Genomic DNA, 25255 nt, shown 5'->3' on the forward strand with positions numbered 1-25255 from the left:
GTCTGGTCCAGCGATGGTGGGTTTGTGCCCATAAGCGACGTTGTTGCCCGTGATGTCTGGCGAGGACCTGCCTTACAACAGGCCTACAAGCCCTCAGTCCAGCCTCACTCAGCCTATTGCGGACAGTTTGAGCACTGATGGAGGGATTGTGCGTTCCTGGTGTAAGTCAGGCAGTTGTTGTTTCCATCCTATACCTGTCCCGCAGTTGTGATGTTCGGATGTACCAATCCTGTGCAGGTGTTGTTACACGTGGTCTGCCACTGCGAGGACGATCAGCTGTTTGTCCTGTCTCCCTGTAGTGCTGTCTTAGGAATCTCACAGTACGGACATTGCAATTTAATGTTCTGGCCACATCTGCAGTCCTCATTCCTCCTTGCAGCATGCCTAAGGCACGTTCACGCAGATGAGCAGGGACCCCGGGCATCTTTCTTTTGGTGTTTTTCTTTTGGACCTTAATTGCCTACCAAAGCTGTTAGCTGTTAGCTGTTAAGCTGTTAACGACCGTTCCACAGGTGCATGTTCATTAATTATTATGGTTCATTGAACAAGCATGGGAAACAGTGTTTAAACCCTTTACAATGAAGATCTGTGAAGTTATTTGGATTTTTACGAATTATTTTTGAAAGGCAGGGTCCTGAAAAGGGGTGTTTCTTTTTATATTAGGGTGGATACGTGCGTCTTGTTTGGTAAGATGCTTCACCGGGTGGGAGGAAGTTCAACAGTTTTTTGTTTTATTTTTTCTCTTATGTCAGGTTCAGTCTTCCATTTCCATTTAAAAGGCTTCACTCATTTCCTCTTTTTCCAAAGGAGGACTCAACCTCATTTAATAGGGTAGTCTGCTGGGAGTATACTTATGTCTTCTAGTTTGAACTTTAAAGGTTTGAACCAGCCAGTCAAACATAGTAGAGTACTTCATCTTCAACATCTGAGGACACAGATTGCTTTTTTACAAGAGACCCACCTGAGGGTTTTACATCACTTTAGATTGCGAAAAGGCTGGGTAGACGAACTTTATCACTCCACTTTTCAAAATAAATCGAGGGGAGCTGCAATTCTGATACACAAATCAGTGCCCTTTGTTTCTTCCAATGTTATTTCAGATGCCAATGGCAGATATATTTAATACACCATTGATCCTTGCCAATATCTCTGTACCAAATTGGGATGACAAAAAAAAAATGCCTTTGTCTTCACTTCCAGGTTTGACCTCACAGTTATTAATCTTGGGAGGCTGGCTTAATCCTACTTTGGATCATTCCGCCAACAACAATTTTCCATTACAGACCCCTGACTTTTTTTCAATCCAACTAGTAGGGAATATTCATTTTCCCCCTTGTCCATCACACTTATACCCGCATTGACTACTTCTTCTTGGACAACAGACTTCTTTCCTCTGTACGCTCATACAATTCCATTGTCATATCTGATCACGCCCCTCTGACTTTAGAGCTATTAATTGGTGGTGGGACTGAGCCTTGTGTACCTTGGCATTTTAATACGATTGCTGTCTGAAAGTTTTGTCAACTTTCTGACTACTCAGATTTATGTTTTTATAGCTACTAATGACACCCCCAACGTTTTACATCTGTTCTGTGGGAAACTTAAGGCCTACATTAGAGGTCAAATAATTTCCTACACTAGATTTGAAAGAAAAAATAAGAAAAAGAGACTCTCTTAGACAGTACTTCACCATCCCCAAATGTGTACAGGGATTACAAGCTGAATTCAATACCTTGTCAACAGGCCAAATTGAGGAACTGCTGCTTAAGTTGTGACATACTCATTGTGAGTATGCTGAAAAGGCAAGTAAGTTGCTTTCTCATCAACTTCGCCAGTCTTCCTCTGCTCAACAAATGTCTCAAATTCTAACACCTACAGGTGCAACAATGGATCCCCAGCTAATAAATAACATGTTTAAGGACTTCTATGCCTCTTTATACACTTCAGAACAGTCTGCTGACCCCTCTGCTCTTTTTTTAATAGTCTATAGTCTAACTGTCCCAATAATTGATTCAGTCTTCAAGCTTCAATTAGAGGTACCTATCACCATGGAAGAGATTTCAGAGACGACACGTGCAATGTAAGGTGGTAAATGTCCTGGGCCAGATGGGTACCCAATAGACTTTTATAAGAAGTTACTATACACTTGCATCTGTCAGAACGAATAACACCCACTCAGACTGTTTCCCTCTCTCCAGAGGCACTTGACAGGGGTGTCCAATGTCTCCCTTGCTTTTTGCCATCACCATCGAGCCCCTCGCAATTGCATTTAGATCCAACCCACATAAAACAGGAGTGTTCAGAGGTGACATCAAACAAAGGGTCTCACTTTATGCTGATGACTTGCTTAGTCAAAACAGTGAGACAAAAAAATCCAACTTGTATCCGTAAAGTTCATAGAAACATGTCAAGCGATGTTTATATTCAATCCTCAGGTTGTTTTTTAGCCTAAATGATCTATAATATTTAAACCGGACAATAACGTCGTCAATATAAAAGGTAAACAAAAAATGCACATGCGCCTGAAAAAGCTCTGCGACACGTTAGGGTCCACTCGTTCAGACTGGTCTTACTCCTTCATTTATAAGAATACAAGCCTGAAACGATTTCTAAAGACTGTTGACATCTAGTGGAAGGCATAGGAACTGCAAATGGAGTCCTAAGTCAATGGATACAGTAATGGCATTGAATAGAAAACAACAAAACCAACAAAAAAACCTACTTCCTGAATGGATTTTTCTCAGGTTTTCGCCTGCTAAATCAGTTCTGTTATACTCACAGACACTATTTTAACAGTTTTGGAAACTTTAGTGTTTTCTATCCAAATCTACCAGTTATATGCATATCATATCTTCTGGGCCCGAGTAGCAGGCCGTTGAATTTGGGCATGCTTTTCATCCAAAATTCCGAATGCTGCCCCCTACCCTAGAGAGGTTAATGTATTTGGCCTAGACGCTGGTTACAAGTTAAATCTGAATAAGAGCGAGCTTTTACTTTTAAATGCGGCAGCTTGTAAAACTACCCATTGCCTTACAGAGTAGTTCTCAACAACATACTTGGGGGTACATGTCACAAACAAATCTGATCATTTTTAAGGCTAATTTTACTCTGGTGGAGAAAGATTTTAAACCATGGTCACTACTCCCCCTATCATTAGCTGGTCTACCTCTTTCAAAACCTATTTTTATTCCAGAATATTTTTTCTGCAAACTAGGGATGTGTGGGATAATCTCACACTTCATCTGTAATAATAAAATCCAAGGATCCGCTAGGTGTTCCTGCAAAGGCCTAACTAAACTCTTAGGGGGCATGGCCCTACCTAATTTCCAGTTCTATTATTGGGCTGCCAACGTCCATGTAATTCAGTACTGGATCTGTGCAGATACCCCACATATCATTCCAAGATATAATCTTCCTCATGTATGCCATCCTCACTGGCTGCTTTGGCACATTCCCCTATTCATTCTACTACTTCAAGTTATACCAAAAACATTTTAGTAAAAACCACTTTCAAGATCTGGAATCAGTTTAGACGTCACTTTGGTTTGCAAACCTATTCATTAAGGGCCCCTCTACTCAGAAATCACGTTTTCCATCCAACGCTAGTAGATGGAGCCTTCTCCATGTGGTTCAGCCTTGGCATCAAATCATTCAATAATTTGTATATTGACGGCACGTTTGCATCGTTCCAACAAATCTCAGCTAAATTCCACCTTCTGAATAATAATTTCTTTAGATATCTACAAGTGAGCACCTTTGTTCGTGACATGACCACTCAATTCCCCACTCTTTCTGTGGGCCCTCCCACTGATGCATTTTTCACACCTTCCCCAACAGTAAAAGGCATTATTGCTTATATCTATGATGAAATGTACTCTCTTCACAATCCTTCATTCGCAGCTATTAACACTTTATGGGAACAGGATCTAGGTGATGAGTTTGCTGATGACACATGGGAAGATATTCTATACCGTGTCCACTCCTCTTCTATTTGTGCCAAACAGGGTTTGATCCAATGCAAAATGTTACACCGCACTCACTGGACTGAATGCAGACTTTCTAAGATCTATCCTGATGTCCACCCTGTTTGCGACAGGTGTTGGCAAGCTGCTGCTTCATTAATACATGTTTTGGTCCTAGCATTTGTGAGTTTGTTGGCAGGAAGGTTGATTTTACTTATATGGAATATGCCCTCTCCTCCCTCTCATTTTGTGTGGATTAAAGATATCTTACACTTTAGTAAATTGGAGAAGATAAAATTGACCCTACGGGATTCTTCTGTCAAATTCTACTGAATGTGGCAACCTTTCTTTACCTATGTAGAGACACTGCAATTTCCCTCTACTCTACAGTAAACTGCCTACCTAAGAGTTATTTAATTGATCTACCTTTGTGAGTGTTTAATATTAGCCTGTATTATTATTATTATCATTATTATTATTATTTTTCTATCTCTGCAGAGGACGGACCCTCAGCTCCTGGCCCAGTTCTACTATGCTGATGAGGAGCTTAACCAAGTGGCCACAGAACTGGACAGCCTGGATGGCAGGAAAGACCCTCAGAGGTGTACTCTGCTGGTCAACCAGTTCAGATCCTGTCAGGTAAGAATCGAAAGGTACTGACACTGGTTGATTTGAATACCCTCGGATTAGGGCCACAATTCTATAGCAAGTCTTTTATAGTTTAGCTTCGCTATGTTTCCAATTTCTTTGACTTAAAACTCCATCAATTAATACAAATCCTTCAGACATTTTATGAGGTCATTTTATAACCCTTTTTGACATCGAGCACTTAAGTAATCCACCATGCCAAGCAAAATGAGTGATAGTTCAAGTATTGAAGTTTCCAGCAGATTCTGTTAAAGCGACATGCTTTTGAGTTAAGAGGATCATTATTTTTTACTCCTAAGTGGAGTTTGAACTGCAAAATGGCTGATATTGGTTGGCTAATATGGTAGCGGTTATATGATTGGATGGGCCCTTAAATCAAGCCAGCTCACAGTGACAAGGTGAGATAAGGAGTCACTCGGGGTGGAAGCAGTTGATTCTCATGTCACATTTTGTTGTTGTTTTGATAGCCTTTATCAGGTTGTGAGTAGGTTGTGTTGCTGTTATCTAGGTCAGGACTGAAGCCTTGAATGAGTGACTTCTTTGGAAGGCTTTTATCTAGAGATAGGCTATCATGACACCTGGTTTGATGTTTTCAGGCAGTATGGGGTCAGAGTGAATGGTTGAATGTCAGGTTGTTGTTGTATGACTTGATATGTCAATGTTATGTAGATCCACTATAGGATATTAACCTGCTTGCCAGGAGCTTAAGCTTATCTGCCTCACAAACGTACTGTATTTGTCTCTGTCTGAGACCTGTCACATGACCAATGGTAGGCCATTGTGTCATTTTGGAGTCGGGGGACTTTGACATTTATATACCATTCATCCTCCATATATGCGGTGAGGGTTAGGTGATGCGTGTGGGGTCGGGACTGTGTGAGTTGAAGGCTGCCATGCTGCTGCCTGCTGGTGTGATGTTCAGGGGGGCAGACTGAGAGATCGTTAGCAGGCCCACCACCATAAATGAGCCTAGTGCACCCAGGGCCCCGAGGGGGGGAAGCTCCTAATAAGGTCACTGCTTGAACCCCAACTGCTTTTCCTCTCCTATTTTTCTCTCTCTCCATCGCTCCCACCCACCTCCTCGCTCCCTTTCCCCATTCCATGCTCTCATTGTCCCTCCTCTCTTTTTCTTTCGCTCGCTTCATTGTCACCTTAAAGATGCACTATGCAGAAATCGCTAGCAATCGCTCGCAATAGTTTGCCTAATTTCACGTAGAACAGATATACCGCTTCTTAGACTTAGTTTCAATGAGTGACAGATCTATAACACACACTTCTATTTGGTCGGAACACCCAAATAGTTTCCTATTGCAGCTTTAAATTGACCACGCCCTGCTGTGGTCTGTATGTTAGTTTTGCATTGTGATGTGCTTCGTAAACTGAAAGAAAGGCTTTTAGCTGACTGACTGCAGGACATGTTCAGCAACTGAGAATTATAATTCCTGGTTTGGCTCTTTCCATATCTCCCCTAAAGGAGTCAGTGTTTTGCTTACACACTCAGTTATGGGAAACATGACTTTCACTTTTAATATATTTGGTATACTTTTAAATCCCATGATTAGAAAATTATTTTGGTGTAGGCTATCTTGTGAAGACAAAACACAATGTTACCAGCATGCTTTCATAATACCCTGTACACCTGAGACGTCCAGAATGGAAGGCAAGTGGTCTGAGCAAAGCAAAACCTAGAGGGTAGGAGTGTAGAGAGTGCAAGCTCTCTATTCTGCAGCTACTCTAGGTATCATCCCAATGTCATGTTCTGTGATGAGGGCTGATAGTGGTCAAGATTAGCCCTTGCTGTAGTGTACCACACATGGCCAAGACATACGTAGTACTGCACTGCAATAAAGGAGTCGGTGGTTAAGCTTTTTATTCTTTCTCCTTGAGGGCAGCAGAGACTCACTGATGTTCCTGACCAGATTACAGCAGCACACAGAGTGAGAGTGTCTAGGCGTGAAAGGCTCATTGTATCTCATTGTTATAACTGTTGTACATGCCAGCGCTACACAAGCTGTTGATTAGCTCTCGCTGTGTGTGCCAGTGTGTGTGCACCGCTGCAATTATGGGATTTAGTTTAGTGTTTTTTATTGAGGGGGAATTAAGATGTGACTGAGGGCTATAATGGGCCGTTCTGGGCATGGGCCTGTAATTGTTTTCAGCCTGTTTCCTGTTTAAAGGGATTCTCCGGCACAGTTGGATACCTTTTTTGCCAGTAGTTTTGAAAGTAGCGCTCATGAGCCAAAAGTGGTCCCTGAAAATGGCATACTACGTCACGTACAGTATGTGCACCACGTCATCGCTCTCTTTCTCACTCTGCTGTGGGTGCATCTTGTGCATATTGCTAGCTGTCAATCATATGGCGAGGGGCTGAAGCTAATTGGTTAAACTGAATTGCTAGGTTGCTGGCCCACGTGCGGGAAAATGTAGGAAAAATGGCGCAGCACAGATTTCAGAAAAACAGTTGCTTTCAAACTAGGAATTTCGTAGCAAATTGAGGTAAGAGTAATTCTGCTCATAGATAATGCATATGAACTACACATTGACACATCCAGCCCAAAGTGGGAAGTTTAAAAAATAATTACTAGTCGCCAAAGGTCCGGAACATATCTTCGAGACACTACATGTAGGGGGTGATATTTAGTTAGTGGATTTACAGGGGTAGATTTTTTTGCTCTGTTTCCAGTCATTCACCCAACAGAAAAATAAATATTGACTGCCCTTTTTCATTCAGTACGTTTATTCACAAATGTATTCAATCTCTTTTCCTGTCACTCTCCATGTGTCTGCAGGACAACGTGTTGAACATTATCAACCAGATCATGGATGAATGTATCCCTGATGACCGAGCCAACAGAGACTTCTGTGTCAAGTTCCCAGAGGAGATTCGCCATGACAACCTGGCAGGACAGCTGTGGTTTGGGGCTGAGGTACTGTACTGTACTGTATGCCCTCCAGTATCATCTCACATCACAATAACTATAGGCACTCTTAAAGAAGTCATGCCCGTTTACTGTCTTTTTCCTATCTGTCTTTTTCCTATCACTATGTAAAGGTGTATCGTTATATAGCCTAACTCATTATTCCTTGTGTTAATCAGTTGCACATAGACAACAAGTCTTAATGAGACTAACCTGGATAAATAACTTTAGGTTACGACCGTAACCCCGGTTCTCTGATAGTATGAGTGAGGTATTTCACTTATGGGATCCTTCTCCAGCGTATTCGTTTGAAGCTTTTATTACACTACACCAGCCATGATTGGCTGGACATCGAGACGTGTGCGTCGGGAAGGGTGTCCCTCCTACCCTATAAAAGGTTCAACGCAGTGTCTCTTGAGTCATTAAAAAATATGCGACACCTCTTCCTCGCTCATACAAGGAGGGGGTGGTCTGGTGAAATACCTCACTCATAATATCAGAGAACCAGGGTTGCGGCCGTAACTTAAAGTTCTCTTTCAAGTATTAGTTTCGGTAGTTCACTTATGTGATATAAGGGGCAGCAGGCAGTATTAAAGTGGGGGAATGTGGGGGAATGTATACAGGTAGACGCGTGGGCACTCATGTGCCAATGCGTCCACTCCCATCGGTGCATACCGATCCCTCAGGGAAAAGAACAGTGGACACTGAGTATTCTCCATTGATGCATAAAGATCCACTGCTGGACTGCCGAAGTGCATCCAAACCTGATCGGCTACCTCTGGGTGGAGCTTCCACTCTCCGTGTAGAGTGTTCCCCCTGGAAAGTAAATCTGCCCCCAGAATCTGTACTCATGGTACATGAGTAGCTCTCAGTGACTGGAGATGCACACTGCTCCACATAATCAGTGCGTGTAAGTGAGAGGATCGCAGTCCCCCTTATTTATGTAAGCCACGACAGTGGTATTGTCTTTTCTGACTAGAACATGAAGACCCACCAGAAATGGGAGGAACAACTTTAATGCTAGGGACACTGTAAGGAGGTCCAGGCAGTTTATGTCCGGTGTTTCCAGAGGTGCAGTGCTACCATGCAGTCTATGGAGATCTGTACATGTGATGTTTGTGACATATTGGGCTCAGACCTAGAGAAGAGACCCAGCGTTGAAACCCTCTCATATTCTTAATGGGGTGACTACTCAAGCCGATGCCATCAAACCTAGCAGCCTCAGGCGTGTTTTGAAAAAGACTAGGTTCCCTCTGAGAAACAGTGCTAGGCAAAATTGGAATGTACTTATACGTTTCACTGAAAGGCGAGCTTTGAATGATACCGAATCTAGGATTAAACCTAGGAAAGAGATTGCGTGGGAATCAAAACACTCTTTACTGTGTTTATTCTGAAACCTAGCGATGCCAGGTGTTCCAATTGTAGCTGACTGTGTTCTAAGACCTCTTGTCTCAATTACTTGCACAACAGACAATTATCTATCTACAGTTGAAGTCGGAAGTTTACATACACTTAGATTGGAGTCATTAAAACTTGTTTTTCAACCACTACACAAATTTCTTTTTAACAAACTATAGTTTTGGCAAGTCGGTTAGGACATCTACTTTGTGCATGACACAAGTCATTTTTCCAACGATTGTTTACACACAGATTATTTAACTTATAATTCACTGTATCACAATTCCAGTGGGTCAGAAGTTTACATACACTAAGTTGACTGTGACTTTTAACAGCTTGGGAAATTCCAGATTGTCATGGCTTTAGAAGCTTCTGATAGACTCAGGAAGGAGACGTGTTTTGTCTCTTAGAGATGAACGTACTTTGATGCGAAAAGTGCAAATCAATCCCAGAACAACAGCAAATGTGTCACTTTCTGACCTTAGTTCCTTTGTTTTGTCTTTGTTTTAGTATGGTCACGGCGTGAGTTGGGGTGGGCAGTCTATGTTCTTTTTTCTATGATTTGGGATTTCTGTGTTTGGCCTGGTATGGTTCTCAATCAGAGGCAGCTGTCAATCGTTGTCCCTGATTGAGAACCATACTTAGGAAGCCTGTTTTCACCTTTGAGTTGTGGGTGATTGTTTTCTGTTGAGTGTTGGTATCTGCACCAGACAGAACCGGGTTCTCTTTATTGTTTTTGTTCAGTGTTCATTTACTTTATTAAAAAGATGGACACTTACCACGCTGCGCATTGGTCCTCACCTTCTTCCACCAACAACGGCCGTGACAAAATGACCCTGTGAAGATGCTTAAGGAAACGGGAACAAAAGTATCTATATCCACAGTAAAACAAGTTCTATATTGACATAACCTGAAAGGCCGCTCAGCAAGGAAGAAGCCACTGCTCCAAAACTGCCATAAAAAAGCCTGACAGCGGTTTGCAACTGCACATGGGGACAAAGATCGTACTTTTTGGAGAAGTGTCCTCTGGTCTGATGAAACAAAAATAGAACTGTTTGGCCATAATGACCATCGTTATGTTTGGAGGGAAGCACGGGGGTGGCAGCATCATGTTGTGGGGGTGCTTTGCTGCAGGAGGGACTGGTGCACTTCACATAATAGATGGCGGGAAAATTATGTGGATATATTGAAGCAACATCTCAAGACATCAGTCAGGAAGTTAAACTTGGTCGCCAATGGGTCTTCCAAATGAACAATGACCCCAATTATACTTCCAAAGTTGACTTAAGGACAACAAAGTCAAGATGGCTTAAGGACAACAAAGTCAAGGTATTGGAGTGGCCATCACAAAGCCCTGACCTCAACCCTAAAGAAAATTTGTGGGCAGAACTGAAAAGGCGTGTGCAAGCAAGGAGGCCTACAAACCTGACTCTGTTACACCAGCTCTGTCAGGAGGAATGGGCCAAAATTCACCCAACTTATTGTGGGAAGCTTGTGGAAGGCTACCTGAAACGTTTGACCCAAGTTAAACAATTCAAAGGCAATGCCACCAAATACTAATTGAGTGTCTGTAAACTTCTGACCCACTGGGAATGTGATGAAAGAAATAAAAGCTTAAATAAATCCTTCACTCTACTATTATTCTGACATTTCACATTCTTAAAATAAAGTGGTGATCCTAAGTGTAACGGTTGTCTTCGGTGGAAGGGGAGGAGGACCAAAGCGCAGCGTGGTATATGTTCATGATATACACTGCTCAAAAAAATAAAGGGAACACTTAAACAACACAATGTAACTCCAAGTCAATCACACTTCTGTGAAATCAAACTGTCCACTTGGGAAGCAACACTGATTGACAATAAATTTCACATGCTGTTGTGCAAATGGAATAGACAACAGGTGGAAATTATAGGTAATTAGCAAGACACCCCCAATAAAGGAGTGGTTCTGCAGGTGGTGACCAAAGACCACTTCTCAGTTCCTATGCTTCCTGGCTGATGTTTTGGTCACTTTTGAATGCTGGCGGTGCTTTCACTCTAGTGGTAGCATGAGATGGAGCCACACAAGTGGCTCAGGTAGTGCAGCTCATCCAGGATGGCACATCAATGCGAGCTGTGGCAAGAAGGTTTACTGTGTCTGTCAGCGTAGTGTCCAGAGCATGGAGGCGCTAACAGGAGACAGGCCAGTACATCAGGAGACGTGGAGGAGGCCGTAGGAGGGCAACAACCCAGCCGCAGGACCGCTACCTCCGCCTTTGTGCGAGGAGGATTAGGAGGAGCACTGCCAGAGCCCTGCAAAATGACCTCCAGCAGGCCACAAATGTGCATGTGTCTGCTCAAACGGTCAGAAACAGACCCCATGAGGGTGGTATGAGGGCCCGACGTCCACAGGTGGGGGTTGTGCTTACAGCCCAACACCGTGCAGGACGTTTGGCATTTGCCAGATAACACCAAGATTGGCAAATTCGCCACTGGCGCCCTGTGCTCTTCACAGATGAAAGCAGGTTCACACTGAGCACGTGACAGACGTGACAGAGTCTGGATACGCTGCGGAGAACGTTCTGCTGCCTGCAACATCCTCCAGCATGACCGGTTTGGCGGTGGGTCAGTCATGGTGTGGGGTGGCATTTCTTTGGGGGGGCGCACAGCCCTCCGTGTGCTCGCCAGAGGTAGCCTGACTGCCATTAAGTACCGAGATGAGATCCTCAGACCCCTTGTGAGACCATATGCTGGTGCGGTTGGCCCTGGCTTCCTGCTAATGCAAGGCAATGCTAGACCTCATGTGGCTGGAGTGTGTCAGCAGTTCCTGCAAGAGGAAGGCATTGATGCTATGGACTGGCCCGCCCGTTCCCCAGACCTGAATCCAATTGATCACATCTGGGACATCATGTCTCGCTCCATCCACCAACGCCACGTTGCACCACCGACTGTCCAGGAGTTGGCGGATGCTTTAGTCCAGGTCTGGGAGGAGATCTCTCAGGAGACCATCCGCCACCTCATCAGGAGCATGCCCAGGCGTTGTAGGGAGGTCATACAGGCACGTGGAGGCCACACACACTACTGAGCCTCATTTTGACTTGTTTTAAGGACATTCAATCAAAGTTGTATCAGCCTGTAGTGTGGTTTTCCACTTTAATTTTGAGTGTGACTCCAAATCCAGACCTCTATGGGTTGATAAATTTGATTTCCATTGATACTTTTTGTGTGATTTTGTTGTCAGCACATTCAACTATGTAAAGAAAAAAGTATTTAATAAGAATATTTCATTCATTCAGATCTAGGATGTGTTATTTTAGGGTTCCCTTAATTTTTTTGAGCAGTGTATTTTGATGAAATATCACTGGACACAGAAAACAAAAGGAACAAGAGAAATAAATGAAAACCGACACAGTCCTGTGTGGAACAAACACTGACACTGAAAAATAATCACCCACAAAACACAGGTGGGAAAAGGCTACCTAAGTATGATTCTCAATCAGAGACAACGAACGACACCTGCCTCTGATTGAGAACCATACCAGGCCAAACACATAAACACAACATAGAAAAAAGCACATAGACTACCCACACCCACTACCCAAACTTAAACAAAGACATAACAAAGGAACTAAGGTCAGAACGTGACACTAAGACAGGCAATTTTTACTTGGATTAAATGTATTTGGCTAAGGTGTATGTAAACTTCCGACTTCAACTGTACATCATCAGCCAAATGCCCCTCTCTCTGAGTGGGGCTATGGCTGCCTCGGCACACTTCGTAAAGACACAAGGTGACAGTGAGAGTCCGAAAGGGAGTCCCAGAAAAGCGAATCTGAGAAATTTCTTGTGAGGAGGGTATATTGAGATGTGAAAGTAAGCGTCCTTCAGGTCGACGAATACGAACCAATCCCCTGGTCGCACAGAACGTAGCAGAGCAGTGTGTGTCAACATTCTGAACATGTACTTTCTCATGTGCCTGTTCAGAACACGTAGATCTAGGATCGGGCGTATGCCGACCCCCTTTTTTGGAACCTGGAAATAGCTTGAGTAAAAACCGCAGTGGCTTTTCTTGGGAGGAACAATTCTTATTGCCCTTTTCCCTATTAGCGATGTGATTTCCTCCCGGAGTACACACGCTGATTCCTGAGTGTATATGATTCCATTGAATTGAGGCGGGGTGACAGCGAATTCTAGTCTGTATTCGCTGTCTATCGTGCCCTGTACCCAGTTTGACACTGCTCATGCCAACCAGTTCTCTCTCCGCTCCAAGAGAGGGCTGACCGGGCTTCCCCCCACGTTCAGCCAATCATGGCTGGTGTAGTGTAACAAAGGCTTCAGACGAATACGCTGGAGAAGGATCCCATAAGTGGAATACTTGAAAGAGAACTGTTAAATAACACAAGTCATTCTCTCTCCATCTCTGTGTGTAGTGTCTGGCTGCAGGCTCCATCATCATGAACAGGGAGATCGAGAGCATGGCCATGAGGCCTCTAGCCAAGGACCTGACCCATAGTCTGGAGGAAGTCCGAAACATCACGAGAGACCAGGCCCTCAGAGACCTCAACTTATACACCGACCGCATGAGGGACGCGCTACGCCACTTCGACAGCCTCTTTGCTGAGTTTGAGCTCAGGTAGCTATAGGACATCAACATCTTTAGCTTTTGGACATCATCAACAACAATATATTTGACTGTATTTACGTATTTTGTTTTACACAATTCCCTCTATCTCCTCTTCTGTCAGCTATGTGTCAGCCATGGTGCCTGTGAAGTCTCCCAAAGAATACTATGTTCAGCAGGAGGTGATTGTGCTCTTCTGTGAGACTGTGGATAGGTGAGTTGTATGCAGGGGCAACAGAGGAATAGAGACAAGTGATGTCACAGGAGATGCAGGGTTTAGTACATTTTTTAAGTGGTTGGCCAATATTATTTCACATCCTCTCGTCTTTGTTGTTTTTGTCTCAGGGCCCTCAAGCTGGGCTATCTCAGCCAAGACATGATCGATGACTATGAACCCGCTCTGATGTTTACAATCCCCAGACTAGCCATTGTGTGGTAAGTGTTTTCTCCTCTGTCTCCATCTTCCTCTTCTTCCTAGAAGTCTCTGATACTAATAACATGTTATAATCCCCCTGTCTCTCTCTCAGTGGTCTGGTGGTGTACGGTGAAGGTCCACTCAACCTGGATAGGAAACCAGAGGACATGTCTGAGCTCCTCCGGCCTTTTCGCACTTTACTGAAGAAGATCAGGTACCGTTAAGAGAATACACATATAGATTGTCCTCTGTATTTAATCATAGAAAATAGCTCTGTCATTCACAACAATCTTTTGAACATCAGTCTCAAGAACCTGGGCAAACAATCTAAAGGTCATGGGCCACTACCATCCTCATTGAGTGATCATTTTAGGCTGGTAAGTATGTTGTTAAGGTTGTGTTATTCCCATAGGGACCTGCTGCAGACCCTGTCAGAGGAGGAGTTGTTGACGCTGGAGCGGAGCCTTTGTATCTCTCAGGATGGGGAGTTCCCCTTGGTCCCTGAGTGTCCCCCCACACCCACCCCAACCACCACCATTGCCCCAGACCTCCCTTCATCCAGCAGCCCCACCAGCGACACTGGTGAGGAGGGGAGCGAGGAGGAGAGAGTGCAGCAACAGGAGGTGCTGTCTCTGTGCATCTCCCACATCCAGGAGGAGGAGGACAGGGAGTGGGAGGAGGTGAAGCGGGCGAGGGAGCAGGGTTCTCTGTGTGAGGAGGTGGAGGAGGCAGACCTGGCCTGCTCCATGCAATATGATGAGGAGGAGATCGAACAGCTCAACATGATGGTGTACCGTGTGGGGGATGAGATGTCCACGCTGCTGTCCCCTCCCAGCCAGGGCCAGTCCCCGGCCCACCGCCCCAACAGAGGGGGCTCCAGCGGGGGCTCCAGCACCGAGGCCTCCCCCCTCCGGTTCCTGGTGGGCCGGGGAAGGACAGGTCTCTACCATGAGGAGGAGGACAGAGTCTTCTTCATGGAGGACCTGGACGCAGGAGGGGACATTGTGACCAGCAGCCGTTTGACCTCGCCTTCCAAAGCCCCTCAGCCCTCCTTGCCTCAGCCCCACAGACCTGGCCTCCTGACAGACTCAACCAGGAATGGCTGGTCCACTGATGCTCAGTCAGATCCATCCCAGCAGCCCCAAAACATGCCCCCCCAGTGCCCAAACACCAAGCGACCAGGCCCCACCCCCGGCCTGGAGCCCTTGCCCTACACTAACGGCTGGGAGGTGGGCCTGGAGGGGGGCGAGACTGCTGAAGTCATTGCACACCGTATGGGAGGGATGAAGCTCTCGGCCACGGTCATCTTCAATCCCGGCTCCCCCAGCCTGACTGAGCTGGCTGTGGACAAGCTGCTCCTGCCCCGCCCCCCCCCCTCCTCAGCTACAGAGCCCTGCGGCCCCCTGGTGGCCACCCACTGCCTGCTCAACTCCTGTGTCTGCTGCGGCAGCTGTGAAGACGGCCATGATGACACCCTCACCATGGACAACACAGGGCTGGGGATGGACCTGGGGTTGGACAAACACTGCAAGCCCCATCCGCCACACAGTTCTGTCATCCAGTCCTCTGCCTGTCGCCTGGCCTCCTCAGGACACAACTTACATAGGAAGGGGGACTCTCCCCCCCAGCTGACACCCCCCTCCTCCCGCTGCTCCTTAGAGCCTCCTCCAGGGGAGGAGGAAGGGGACCAGCGCTGTGACAAGTGCCTGGTGGTGGTGGCCCCGGGATCTCAGCAGGGCCTGGGCCAGGACAGCAGCCCCAATGGAGTAAGGGGAGCCCCAGAGCCCTGTGTCCACCAGTGGAGGACAGTGAGGAGGCCTCAGGCCAGCGGGGGAAGGGACAGGACGGGAACCAGACAGACAGAAGGGGAGTCCAAGGAAGAGAGCAAGAAGAACACTAGGTATGCGCATATGTACTATAGGTGTGTGTTTGGGTGATGTATTATCAGCACTCCCCTTCAAAGCAGGTAGGCCTCAACAACAGTCATTTACATATCTGTGGAAAGCAAACTTCCTCCATGTCTCTCTGGCTAATTGAACCCAGAACTTGTCATCCACTTGTTGTTTTATGTTCTAGTTGCTATTTGCACTTGGCTTTATGCTACTTTTGTGCCTATCATAATGTTCACAGATCCCGTTTTATGTTGCCCATATGTTATCGGTTTATTATTTTATTTAATGATTTATTCCCAGTTTTTTCCAGGACTCTCCTCTCAGCTCAGTCTCCAGTAGTGACTGTGAGAGTGTGTCTGTCACCACATGTAGTCTGTCCAGCAGTGCTTACACAGCCAGGTAACCGCTGGCCGTGTGTGTGTTTCTGTTTCGTACATCCCCATGTTACAGCTTATGTTATTACTATGACCCTTGCCCATCTCTATTTCACTCACTTTGAGATTGAAATCAACCAAAACCCCTATAGTACGATGCATATTCAAGTGCAGTACACAATATGTCAATATGCTGGTGAACAGTGTTTCTGTGTTTATAACAATGACAATATGACAGTACCTCCTCTCTCCCTCCATCCTCCCTCTCCCTTCACTGGATCTCTCTCTCCCGTTCTCACTCTCTCTCTTGCACGTGCGCTCCCCCTCTCTCCTCCAGCCCTGTCAGCAGTCTTACCACGAGCTCAGGGACATCAGAGGATCTGGACCACCATGAGATCCAGCTGGCCCTGCAGGCTGCTAAGATGGCCGCCAGGAACAAGATCCGCTCGCGCTTCCACAGCAGCAGTGACCTCATCCACCGCCTCTTCGTCTGCATATCGGGTATGACACACTCCCTCTCTGAGGGTATGACTATCTGTCCAAGGATATTACTCTCCAAGGGTATAGCTGTGGTTTGATGGGGTAAATCAGTCTATGTTTCTCATGTTTTTCTTTCTTTTTACTCTGAAAGACAATGAAATCATGCTTTTGTTGCTTAACCAGTATGCACTCCTCTTCACTCCACCCCATAGTGCTTCTCTATTTATTACAAAGGATTTGCTGCTAGTCTTACAAGAAGCTAAAATGACTATGTAGGCTGATGACTACACATCAGCACCCACAGCCAGTGAGCTCACTGAGACGCTTAGCAAGGAGTTACAGTCAGTGTCAAAATGGGTAATGACCAAATAACTGGTCTTAAATACATCTAAAACCTTCCTCTTAGACCACAACCTCAGCTGTAGTTTGACATAAAGGCTGTGCCCATTGAAGAAGTTGAAGTCCTAGGAGTAACATTGGATAGTCCGTTATCACGGTCAAGTCATATTGACAAAGTTGCTGTGATGATGGGGAGAGGTAGGTCTGTTTTATAAAAATATTTTCTGTGTTTTTGACACACAGATCAACTAATTGTTCAGGCTCTGATCTTGTCCCATCTTGATGACTGTACAGTAATGTGGTCAGGTGCAGCAGAGAAAGACCTTGTAAAACTGCAGCGGGCTGAAAACAAAGCAGAACGCCTTGCCCTTAACTGTACACAGAACTAACAACAACATGCATGATCGTTTTTCATGGTTGAGAAATTGACCACTACTATTGACTAGGAAATGTGTGTGTTGGAAATGCCTAAACACTTGTATAATCTATTTGCATACACTTCAAACAGACATACATACTCCACCAGACATTCCACTATGGGTTTCTTCACGGTACCCAAACCAAAAACAGATGGAATGCGTCGCTCAGTTATGTATAGAGCCATGACATCGTGGAATGATCTGCTGTCAGAGGTTACTCAGTTATGTATAGTGCCATGACATCGTGGAATGATCTGCTGTCAGAGGTTACTCAGTTATGTATAGAGCCATGACATCGTGGAATACTCTGTCACCAGAGGTTACTCAGTTATGTATAGAGCCATGACATCGTGGAATGATCTGTCACCAGAGGTTACTCAGTTATGTATAGAGCCATGACATCGTGGAATGATCTGCCACCAGAGGTTACTCAGTTATGTATAGAGCCATGACATCGTGGAATGATCTGTCACCAGAGGTTACTCAGTTATGTATAGAGCCATGACATCGTGGAATGATCTGTCACCAGAGGTTACTCAGTTATGTATAGAGCCATGACATCGTGGAATGATCTGTCACCAGAGGTTACTCAGTTATGTATAGAGCCATGACATAGTGGAATGATCTGCCACCAGAGGTTACTCAGTTATGTATAGAGCCATGACATCGTGGAATGATCTGTCACCAGAGGTTACTCAGTTATGTATAGAGCCATGACATCGTGGAATGATCTGTCACCAGAGGTTACTCAGTTATGTATAGAGCCATGACATCGTGGAATGCTCTGTCACCAGAGGTTACTCAGTTATGTATAGAGCCATGACATCGTGGAATGATCTGCCACCAGAGGTTACTCAGTTATGTATAGAGCCATGACATCGTGGAATGATCTGTCACCAGAGGTTACTCAGTTATGTATAGAGCCATGACATCGTGGAATGATCTGTCACCAGAGGTTACTCAGTTATGTATAGAGCCATGACATCGTGGAATGATCTGCCACCAGAGGTTACTCAGTTATGTATAGAGCCATGACATCGTGGAATGCTCTGTCACCAGAGGTTACTCAGTTATGTATAGAGCCATGTCATCATGGAATGATCTGTCACCAGAGGTTACTCAGTTATGTATAGAGCCATGTCATCGTGGAATGATCTGTCACCAGAGGTTACTCAGTTATGTATAGAGCCATGACATCGTGGAATGATCTGTCACCAGAGGTTACTCAGTTATGTATAGAGCCATGACATCGTGGAATGCTCTGCCACCAGAGGTTACTCAGTTATGTATAGAGCCATGACATCGTGGAATGATCTGTCACCAGAGGTTACTCAGTTATGTATAGAGCCATGACATCGTGGAATGCTCTGCCACCAGAGGTTACTCAGTTATGTATAGAGCCATGACATCGTGGAATGATCTGCCACCAGAGGTTACTCAGTTATGTATAGAGCCATGACATCGTGGAATGATCTGTCACCAGAGGTTACTCAGTTATGTATAGAGCCATGACATCGTGGAATGCTCTGCCACCAGAGGTTACTCAGTTATGTATAGAGCCATGACATCGTGGAATGATCTGTCACCAGAGGTTACTCAGTTATGTATAGAGCCATGACATCGTGGAATGATCTGTCACCAGAGGTTACTCAGTTATGTATAGAGCCATGACATCGTGGAATGATCTGTCACCAGAGGTTACTCAGTTATGTATAGAGCCATGACATCGTGGAATGCTCTGTCACCAGAGGTTACTCAGTTATGTATAGAGCCATGACATCGTGGAATGATCTGTCACCAGAGGTTACTCAGTTATGTATAGAGCCATGACATCGTGGAATGATCTGTCACCAGAGGTTACTCAGTTATGTATAGAGCCATGACATCGTGGAATGATCTGTCACCAGAGGTTACTCAGTTATGTATAGAGCCATGACATCGTGGAATGATCTGTCACCAGAGGTTACTCAGGTATGTATAGAGCCATGACATCGTGGAATGATCTGTCACGAATTGCAAAAATCGCTGAAGTTGGAGACTTTTATCTCCCTCACCAACTTCAAACATCAGCTATCTGAGCAGCTAACCGATCGCTGCAGCTGTACATAGTCTATTGGTAAATAGCCCACCCATTTTCACCTACCTCATCCCATACTGTTTTTATTTATTTATTTTTCTGCTCTTTTGCACACCAATATCTCTACCTGTACATGACCATCTGATCATTTATCACTCCAGTGTTAATCTGCAAAATTGTAATTATTCGCCTACCTCATGCCTTTTGCACACATTGTATATAGACTCCCCCTTTGTTTTCTACTGTGTTATTGACTTGTTAATTGTTTACTCCATGTGTAACTCTGTGTTGTCTGCTCATACTGCTATGCTTTATCTTGGCCAGGTCGCAGTTGCAAATGAGAACTTGTTCTCAACTAGCCTACCTGGTTAAATAAAGGTGAAATAAAAAAAAATAAAATAAAACCAGAGGTTACTCAGTTATGTATAGAGCCATGACATCGTGGAATGATCTGTCACCAGAGGTTACTCAGTTATGTATAGAGCCATGACATCGTGGAATGATCTGTCACCAGAGGTTACTCAGTTATGTATAGAGCCATGACATCGTGGAATGATCTGTCACCAGAGGTTACTCAGTTATGTATAGAGCCATAACATCGTGGAATGATCTGCCACCAGAGGTTACTCAGTTATGTATAGAGCCATGACATCGTGGAATGATCTGCCACCAGAGGTTACTCAGTTATGTATAGAGCCATGACATCGTGGAATGATCTGTCACCAGAGGTTACTCAGTTATGTATAGAGCCATGACATCGTGGAATGATCTGTCACCAGAGGTTACTCAGTTATGTATAGAGCCATGACATCGTGGAATGATCTGCCACCAGAGGTTACTCAGTTATGTATAGAGCCATGACATCGTGGAATGATCTGTCACCAGAGGTTACTCAGTTATGTATAGAGCCATGACATCGTGGAATGATCTGTCACCAGAGGTTACTCAGTTATGTATAGAGCCATGACATCGTGGAATGATCTGTCACCAGAGGTTACTCAGTTATGTATAGAGCCATGACATCGTGGAATGATCTGTCACCAGAGGTTACTCAGTTATGTATAGAGCCATGACATCGTGGAATGATCTGTCACCAGAGGTTACTCAGTTATGTATAGAGCCATGACATCGTGGAATGATCTGTCACCAGAGGTTACTCAGTTATGTATAGAGCCATGACATCGTGGAATGATCTGCCACCAGAGGTTACTCAGTTATGTATAGAGCCATGACATCGTGGAATGATCTGTCACCAGAGGTTACTCAGTTATGTATAGAGCCATGACATTGTGGAATGATCTGTCACCAGAGGTTACTCAGTTATGTATAGAGCCATGACATCGTGGAATGATCTGTCACCAGAGGTTACTCAGTTATGTATAGAGCCATGACATCGTGGAATGATCTGCCACCAGAGGTTACTCAGTTATGTATAGAGCCATGACATCGTGGAATGATCTGTCACCAGAGGTTACTCAGTTATGTATAGAGCCATGACATCGTGGAATGATCTGTCACCAGAGGTTACTCAGTTATGTATAGAGCCATGACATCGTGGAATGATCTGTCACCAGAGGTTACTCAGTTATGTATAGAGCCATGACATCGTGGAATGATCTGTCACCAGAGGTTAGTCAGTTATGTATAGAGCCATGACATCATGGAATGATCTGTCACCAGAGGTTACTCAGTTATGTATAGAGCCATGACATCGTGGAATGATCTGTCACCAGAGGTTACTCAGTTATGTATAGAGCCATGACATCGTGGAATGCTCTGTCACCAGAGGTTACTCAGTTATGTATAGAGCCATGTCATCGTGGAATGCTCTGTCACCAGAGGTTACTCAGTTATGTATAGAGCCATGTCATCATGGAATGATCTGTCACCAGAGGTTACTCAGTTATGTATAGAGCCATGACATCGTGGAATGATCTGTCACCAGAGGTTACTCAGTTATGTATAGAGCCATGACATCGTGGAATGATCTGTCACCAGAGGTTACTCAGTTATGTATAGAGCCATGACATTGTGGAATGATCTGCCACCAGAGGTTACTCAGTTATGTATAGAGCCATGACATCGTGGAATGATCTGTCACCAGAGGTTACTCAGTTATGTATAGAGCCATGACATTGTGGAATGATCTGCCACCAGAGGTTACTCAGTTATGTATAGAGCCATGACATCGTGGAATGATCTGCTGTCAGAGGTTACTCAGTTATGTATAGAGCCATGACATCGTGGAATGATCTGTCACCAGAGGTTACTCAGTTATGTATAGAGCCATGACATCGTGGAATGATCTGTCACCAGAGGTTACTCAGGCAAAAATAAAAATAAAAAAACATCTTGTATCACATCCTCTCCTCTCTTTATAGATCTAATTGAACTGTATATATGAATAGTGTGTAAATTGTATTTTTGTTGTCCCTTGTTGTCTTTCCAATATATAGTACTTTGTCATGAATTTGTGTGTTTTATGTGGACCACTGGAAGAGTAGCTGCTGCATGTGCAGTAGCTTATAGGGATCCTAATTAACTAAACTCCAAAGGTTTTACACTGTGTTCCACAATACATTAGCCTACTGGGCTTTGCTCTTATCACATGTACCACATTTGCACCAGTTTCCTTGCCTCTCACTGGTTCCTCTTGACCCCCAGGTGTTGCTGACCAACTGCAGACAAACTACGCGGCTGACCTTCGAAGCATTCTGAAGACACTGTTTGAAGTCATGGCTACCTCTGAGCAGGGGGACAATGACAAGCAGAAAGGTGGGAATCTTTATATTGACTTGCAGTAATGCCAAGGATCTTAGTGTACTTCTCCCAGTATGTTATTCTGTAATGTACTGTATACTGACAGAATGACCATGGTTATGACACAGCTGTGCTCTGTGTGGTTCAGCAGGTCCAGGGCTGCGCAGCGCCATGCTGGAGGACTGTGCTCTCTGTCAGGAGACCATCTCTTCCTCTGAGCTGGCAGCCAAGGCCCGGGAGGAACAGTTCGAAGGTCAGCACCTCCCCTTTCTCCTCAAAAATCACATACAGACATATGCATGCATGCACAGTGACGCATGAATAAACAAGCACCACTATTAATGTGCCTATGCTTTTGCCCTGTAGACCCCCCAGACTGGGTTCCTGATGAGGAATGTGACTCCTGCATCACCTGTAAGGCCCCCTTCACAGTCATCCGCAGAAAGCATCACTGTAGGAGCTGTGGCAAGGTAACACAAAACAGCTGCACAGATCTCTTTAAGTATTGTACTACGTAAAATAAATGGTAAACAATCAAATATACCTTGTTTCTTCTACGTGTCATTTCAGATCTTCTGCTCTCGCTGCTCCTCCCACTCAGCCCCGTTACCACGGTACGGCCAGGTGAAGCCCGTTAGGGTGTGTACACACTGCTACATGTTCCACGTCACACCGTTCTACAGCGACAAGACTGGCATCTGACCCCTGCTGTACCAACAGACTCCCCCGCCTCCCTGCCCCCTGCCTCTACAGAAACATATCCAGGGGATATGAGGCTATATTCAAAGTAAATCCCCAACTGCACAGAGCTACCTTAACGATCAACTTCATCACACTGCACGGCAAAGCAAGGCAAGGCTTTGAACTAGGAGGACATGGATGAGAGCGCAGAGAGATAAAATAAGGTCGGATGTGAAGGCACATAAACTATGATTATACCCTTTCTGTTATTTTTGAGATGCTACTGCTGCCTGAAAGGGACCCACGGCGCCTGATGCTATGCTGTCCTCCTCCCCTCTGACTCACTGATGCCTGTCTGTGGAGGCAGAGGAAGAAGAAAGAAAACAACCGACTGGAAATAGGGTTTTGTACTGGCATGTTGCAAGGCTACTCTGGACAGGTCCAGTGCTTTAGGAACAGCTTCTAGGGCTGTTTGAAGCTGAAAAGAGCGAGAAAGCCTGTGGAACATTTCTGTTTTATTGCTTGTGTATAAAAAAAGGCCTTCTGACATCATGTCCTATGCTTTAGTGGGCGTCCCACACTTGTGCCAGAGCTCTCTCAGGGCTCCGATGTTCATTTAAAGAATGTAAGTCATAATAAACATGTAAATTAAGGATGATTATGTTGATAGTGATGATAATCTCCGCACCACTGATCTCGCTTGTTTGGCCAAAATGGCCCTAAAGGTTTTCATTTTAGTTTGTCATGTAATTCCTGATGCTGTAATGATGAGGAGGGGAAAGCAATCCTCACCAGGCTACCTATCAGCGAAGCAACAAAAAAATGAGATTTACTCCTAGAATGGTTTAGGTATAGATTCCTCCCACGGAAATGTGTGGAGTTTTCAGCAATGCTTTAAACGGCAATGAATGTGTTATATCGTTTAAATGGGATTTTGATTTTAGCGACCATGTCTCAAAGACACTTAAGTTGTCTGGCCTTTTAATAACAATGTGGGCAGTGGCCATTGCTCTTTCAGTCATAACATTTCATGTTTTTAATGATTTATCTTGTTCCCTACCCACCCCAACCTTAACCGGTGTAACTCGTCAACCTCTGAGATTGATGTGGTCACATCAGTCACTCTCTCAGGCATTGGATGCCCCCTAGTGGAGAGAGACTGTAAACTCCTACCACACATCATCAGCACCAAGATTATCTGTGATTATTAGAATCTTGGAGGGCATATCACATACTAGTTAGAGGTTCATGAGGCTTGTCTCCCATCAGTTGGTTAAGGCAGCAATGTTGTTTTTTTTCCCTTCAGTGTATATTGTTGCAAAGCACATTTATCTTAAGTCATATTTGAACTCCCAGTGGTGGCACTGATCAAATCAAAGTTTATTTGTCACGTGCTCCGAATACAACACTGAAATGCTTACTTACAGGCTCTAACCAATAGTGCAAAAAAGGTGTTAGGTGAACAATGGTCAAGTAGCACTGATAGCACACTTATCTAGACAGGTGTCACTAGAATAGAGACACAACTCTCCGACTACACTAAGCAGGTGAATGGTGTACATTCTCATTATCTTGTTTACATACCAGCTGCTATTGCAGAAACATATGTGATCTGTAGTGAAATCAGTTAGAATATGTTACAAATATAGTCTCCTATCATTAAGTTGTTAAAAATGTTTTGTTACATCCTAACCTGGTTATATACATCGTCTCCATACCTCTCTGCACAATGTAGTACTGTTCCCAGTTGATAACCACTTCCTCTACTGTTACATCATCATATTCCTGCTCCCTCTAGTCATCTCTGATGCAGAGGGAACGCTTCCCCATCTGGGTTACAATGGAGAATGAGTTGGAGTTGATGTGGATAGAGGAATGGCCTATCTGACATAACTGTCTCAAACAACCATGGCTTTTTACACTTCAAGGCCACACCAGTTATATCAAATCTGCGCTGTCTTATAAGCTAATTCTCAGGCTTCATCTTGTCTAGACCACTCACTACTTATACAAGTTTTATTTTTATTGAGGAAAATATAATAACTTTTAAGAGATTGTCATTTTAATTTTATAAAGAACAAAAGTAAATGATGTAAATGTATACATCTATTACTCCTTTTTGTGTATAGAGGAATGATGCAGTAATTCAATGACTGGACGTTCTATTACTTCAGAGCTTGTTCTTATTTTGTAAAGGCTAGCTACATTTCAATAATAACAGCTATGTGGAACATTGGAAAAAAGATATAATATGATTTAAATGTCATGAAAATTAAATGACTTCCCCTTTGAA

General features: G+C 44.5%; 1 protein-coding gene across 4 annotated transcripts in view; it reads left to right on the top strand.

The window, feature by feature from the left end:
- The window catches only part of zfyve28 (zinc finger, FYVE domain containing 28), a 53022-nt gene extending 27767 nt beyond the window's left edge, over positions 1-25255 (top strand). Inside the window, exons 2-14 of one of the 4 annotated variants that reach the window (XM_021584939.3) lie at positions 4461-4601; positions 7400-7537; positions 13335-13537; positions 13650-13739; positions 13871-13960; positions 14053-14154; positions 14353-15840; positions 16133-16231; positions 16544-16707; positions 22186-22296; positions 22430-22534; positions 22648-22751; positions 22852-25255. In XM_021584939.3, the coding sequence (XP_021440614.1) occupies positions 4461-4601; positions 7400-7537; positions 13335-13537; positions 13650-13739; positions 13871-13960; positions 14053-14154; positions 14353-15840; positions 16133-16231; positions 16544-16707; positions 22186-22296; positions 22430-22534; positions 22648-22751; positions 22852-22983 (2967 nt within the window). In that variant the 3' untranslated portion in view covers positions 22984-25255. The remainder of the gene's footprint in view (positions 1-4460; positions 4602-7399; positions 7538-13334; positions 13538-13649; positions 13740-13870; positions 13961-14052; positions 14155-14352; positions 15841-16132; positions 16232-16543; positions 16708-22185; positions 22297-22429; positions 22535-22647; positions 22752-22851) is intronic. The other 3 variants (XM_021584941.3, XM_021584942.3, XM_090220830.1) reach the window with 3 other exon arrangements.

The sequence above is a fragment of the Oncorhynchus mykiss genome, chromosome 25, assembly GCF_057628025.1.
Source record: "Oncorhynchus mykiss isolate SJ-2025 chromosome 25, ASM5762802v1, whole genome shotgun sequence".
NCBI classification, from domain to species: Eukaryota; Metazoa; Chordata; class Actinopteri; order Salmoniformes; family Salmonidae; genus Oncorhynchus; species Oncorhynchus mykiss.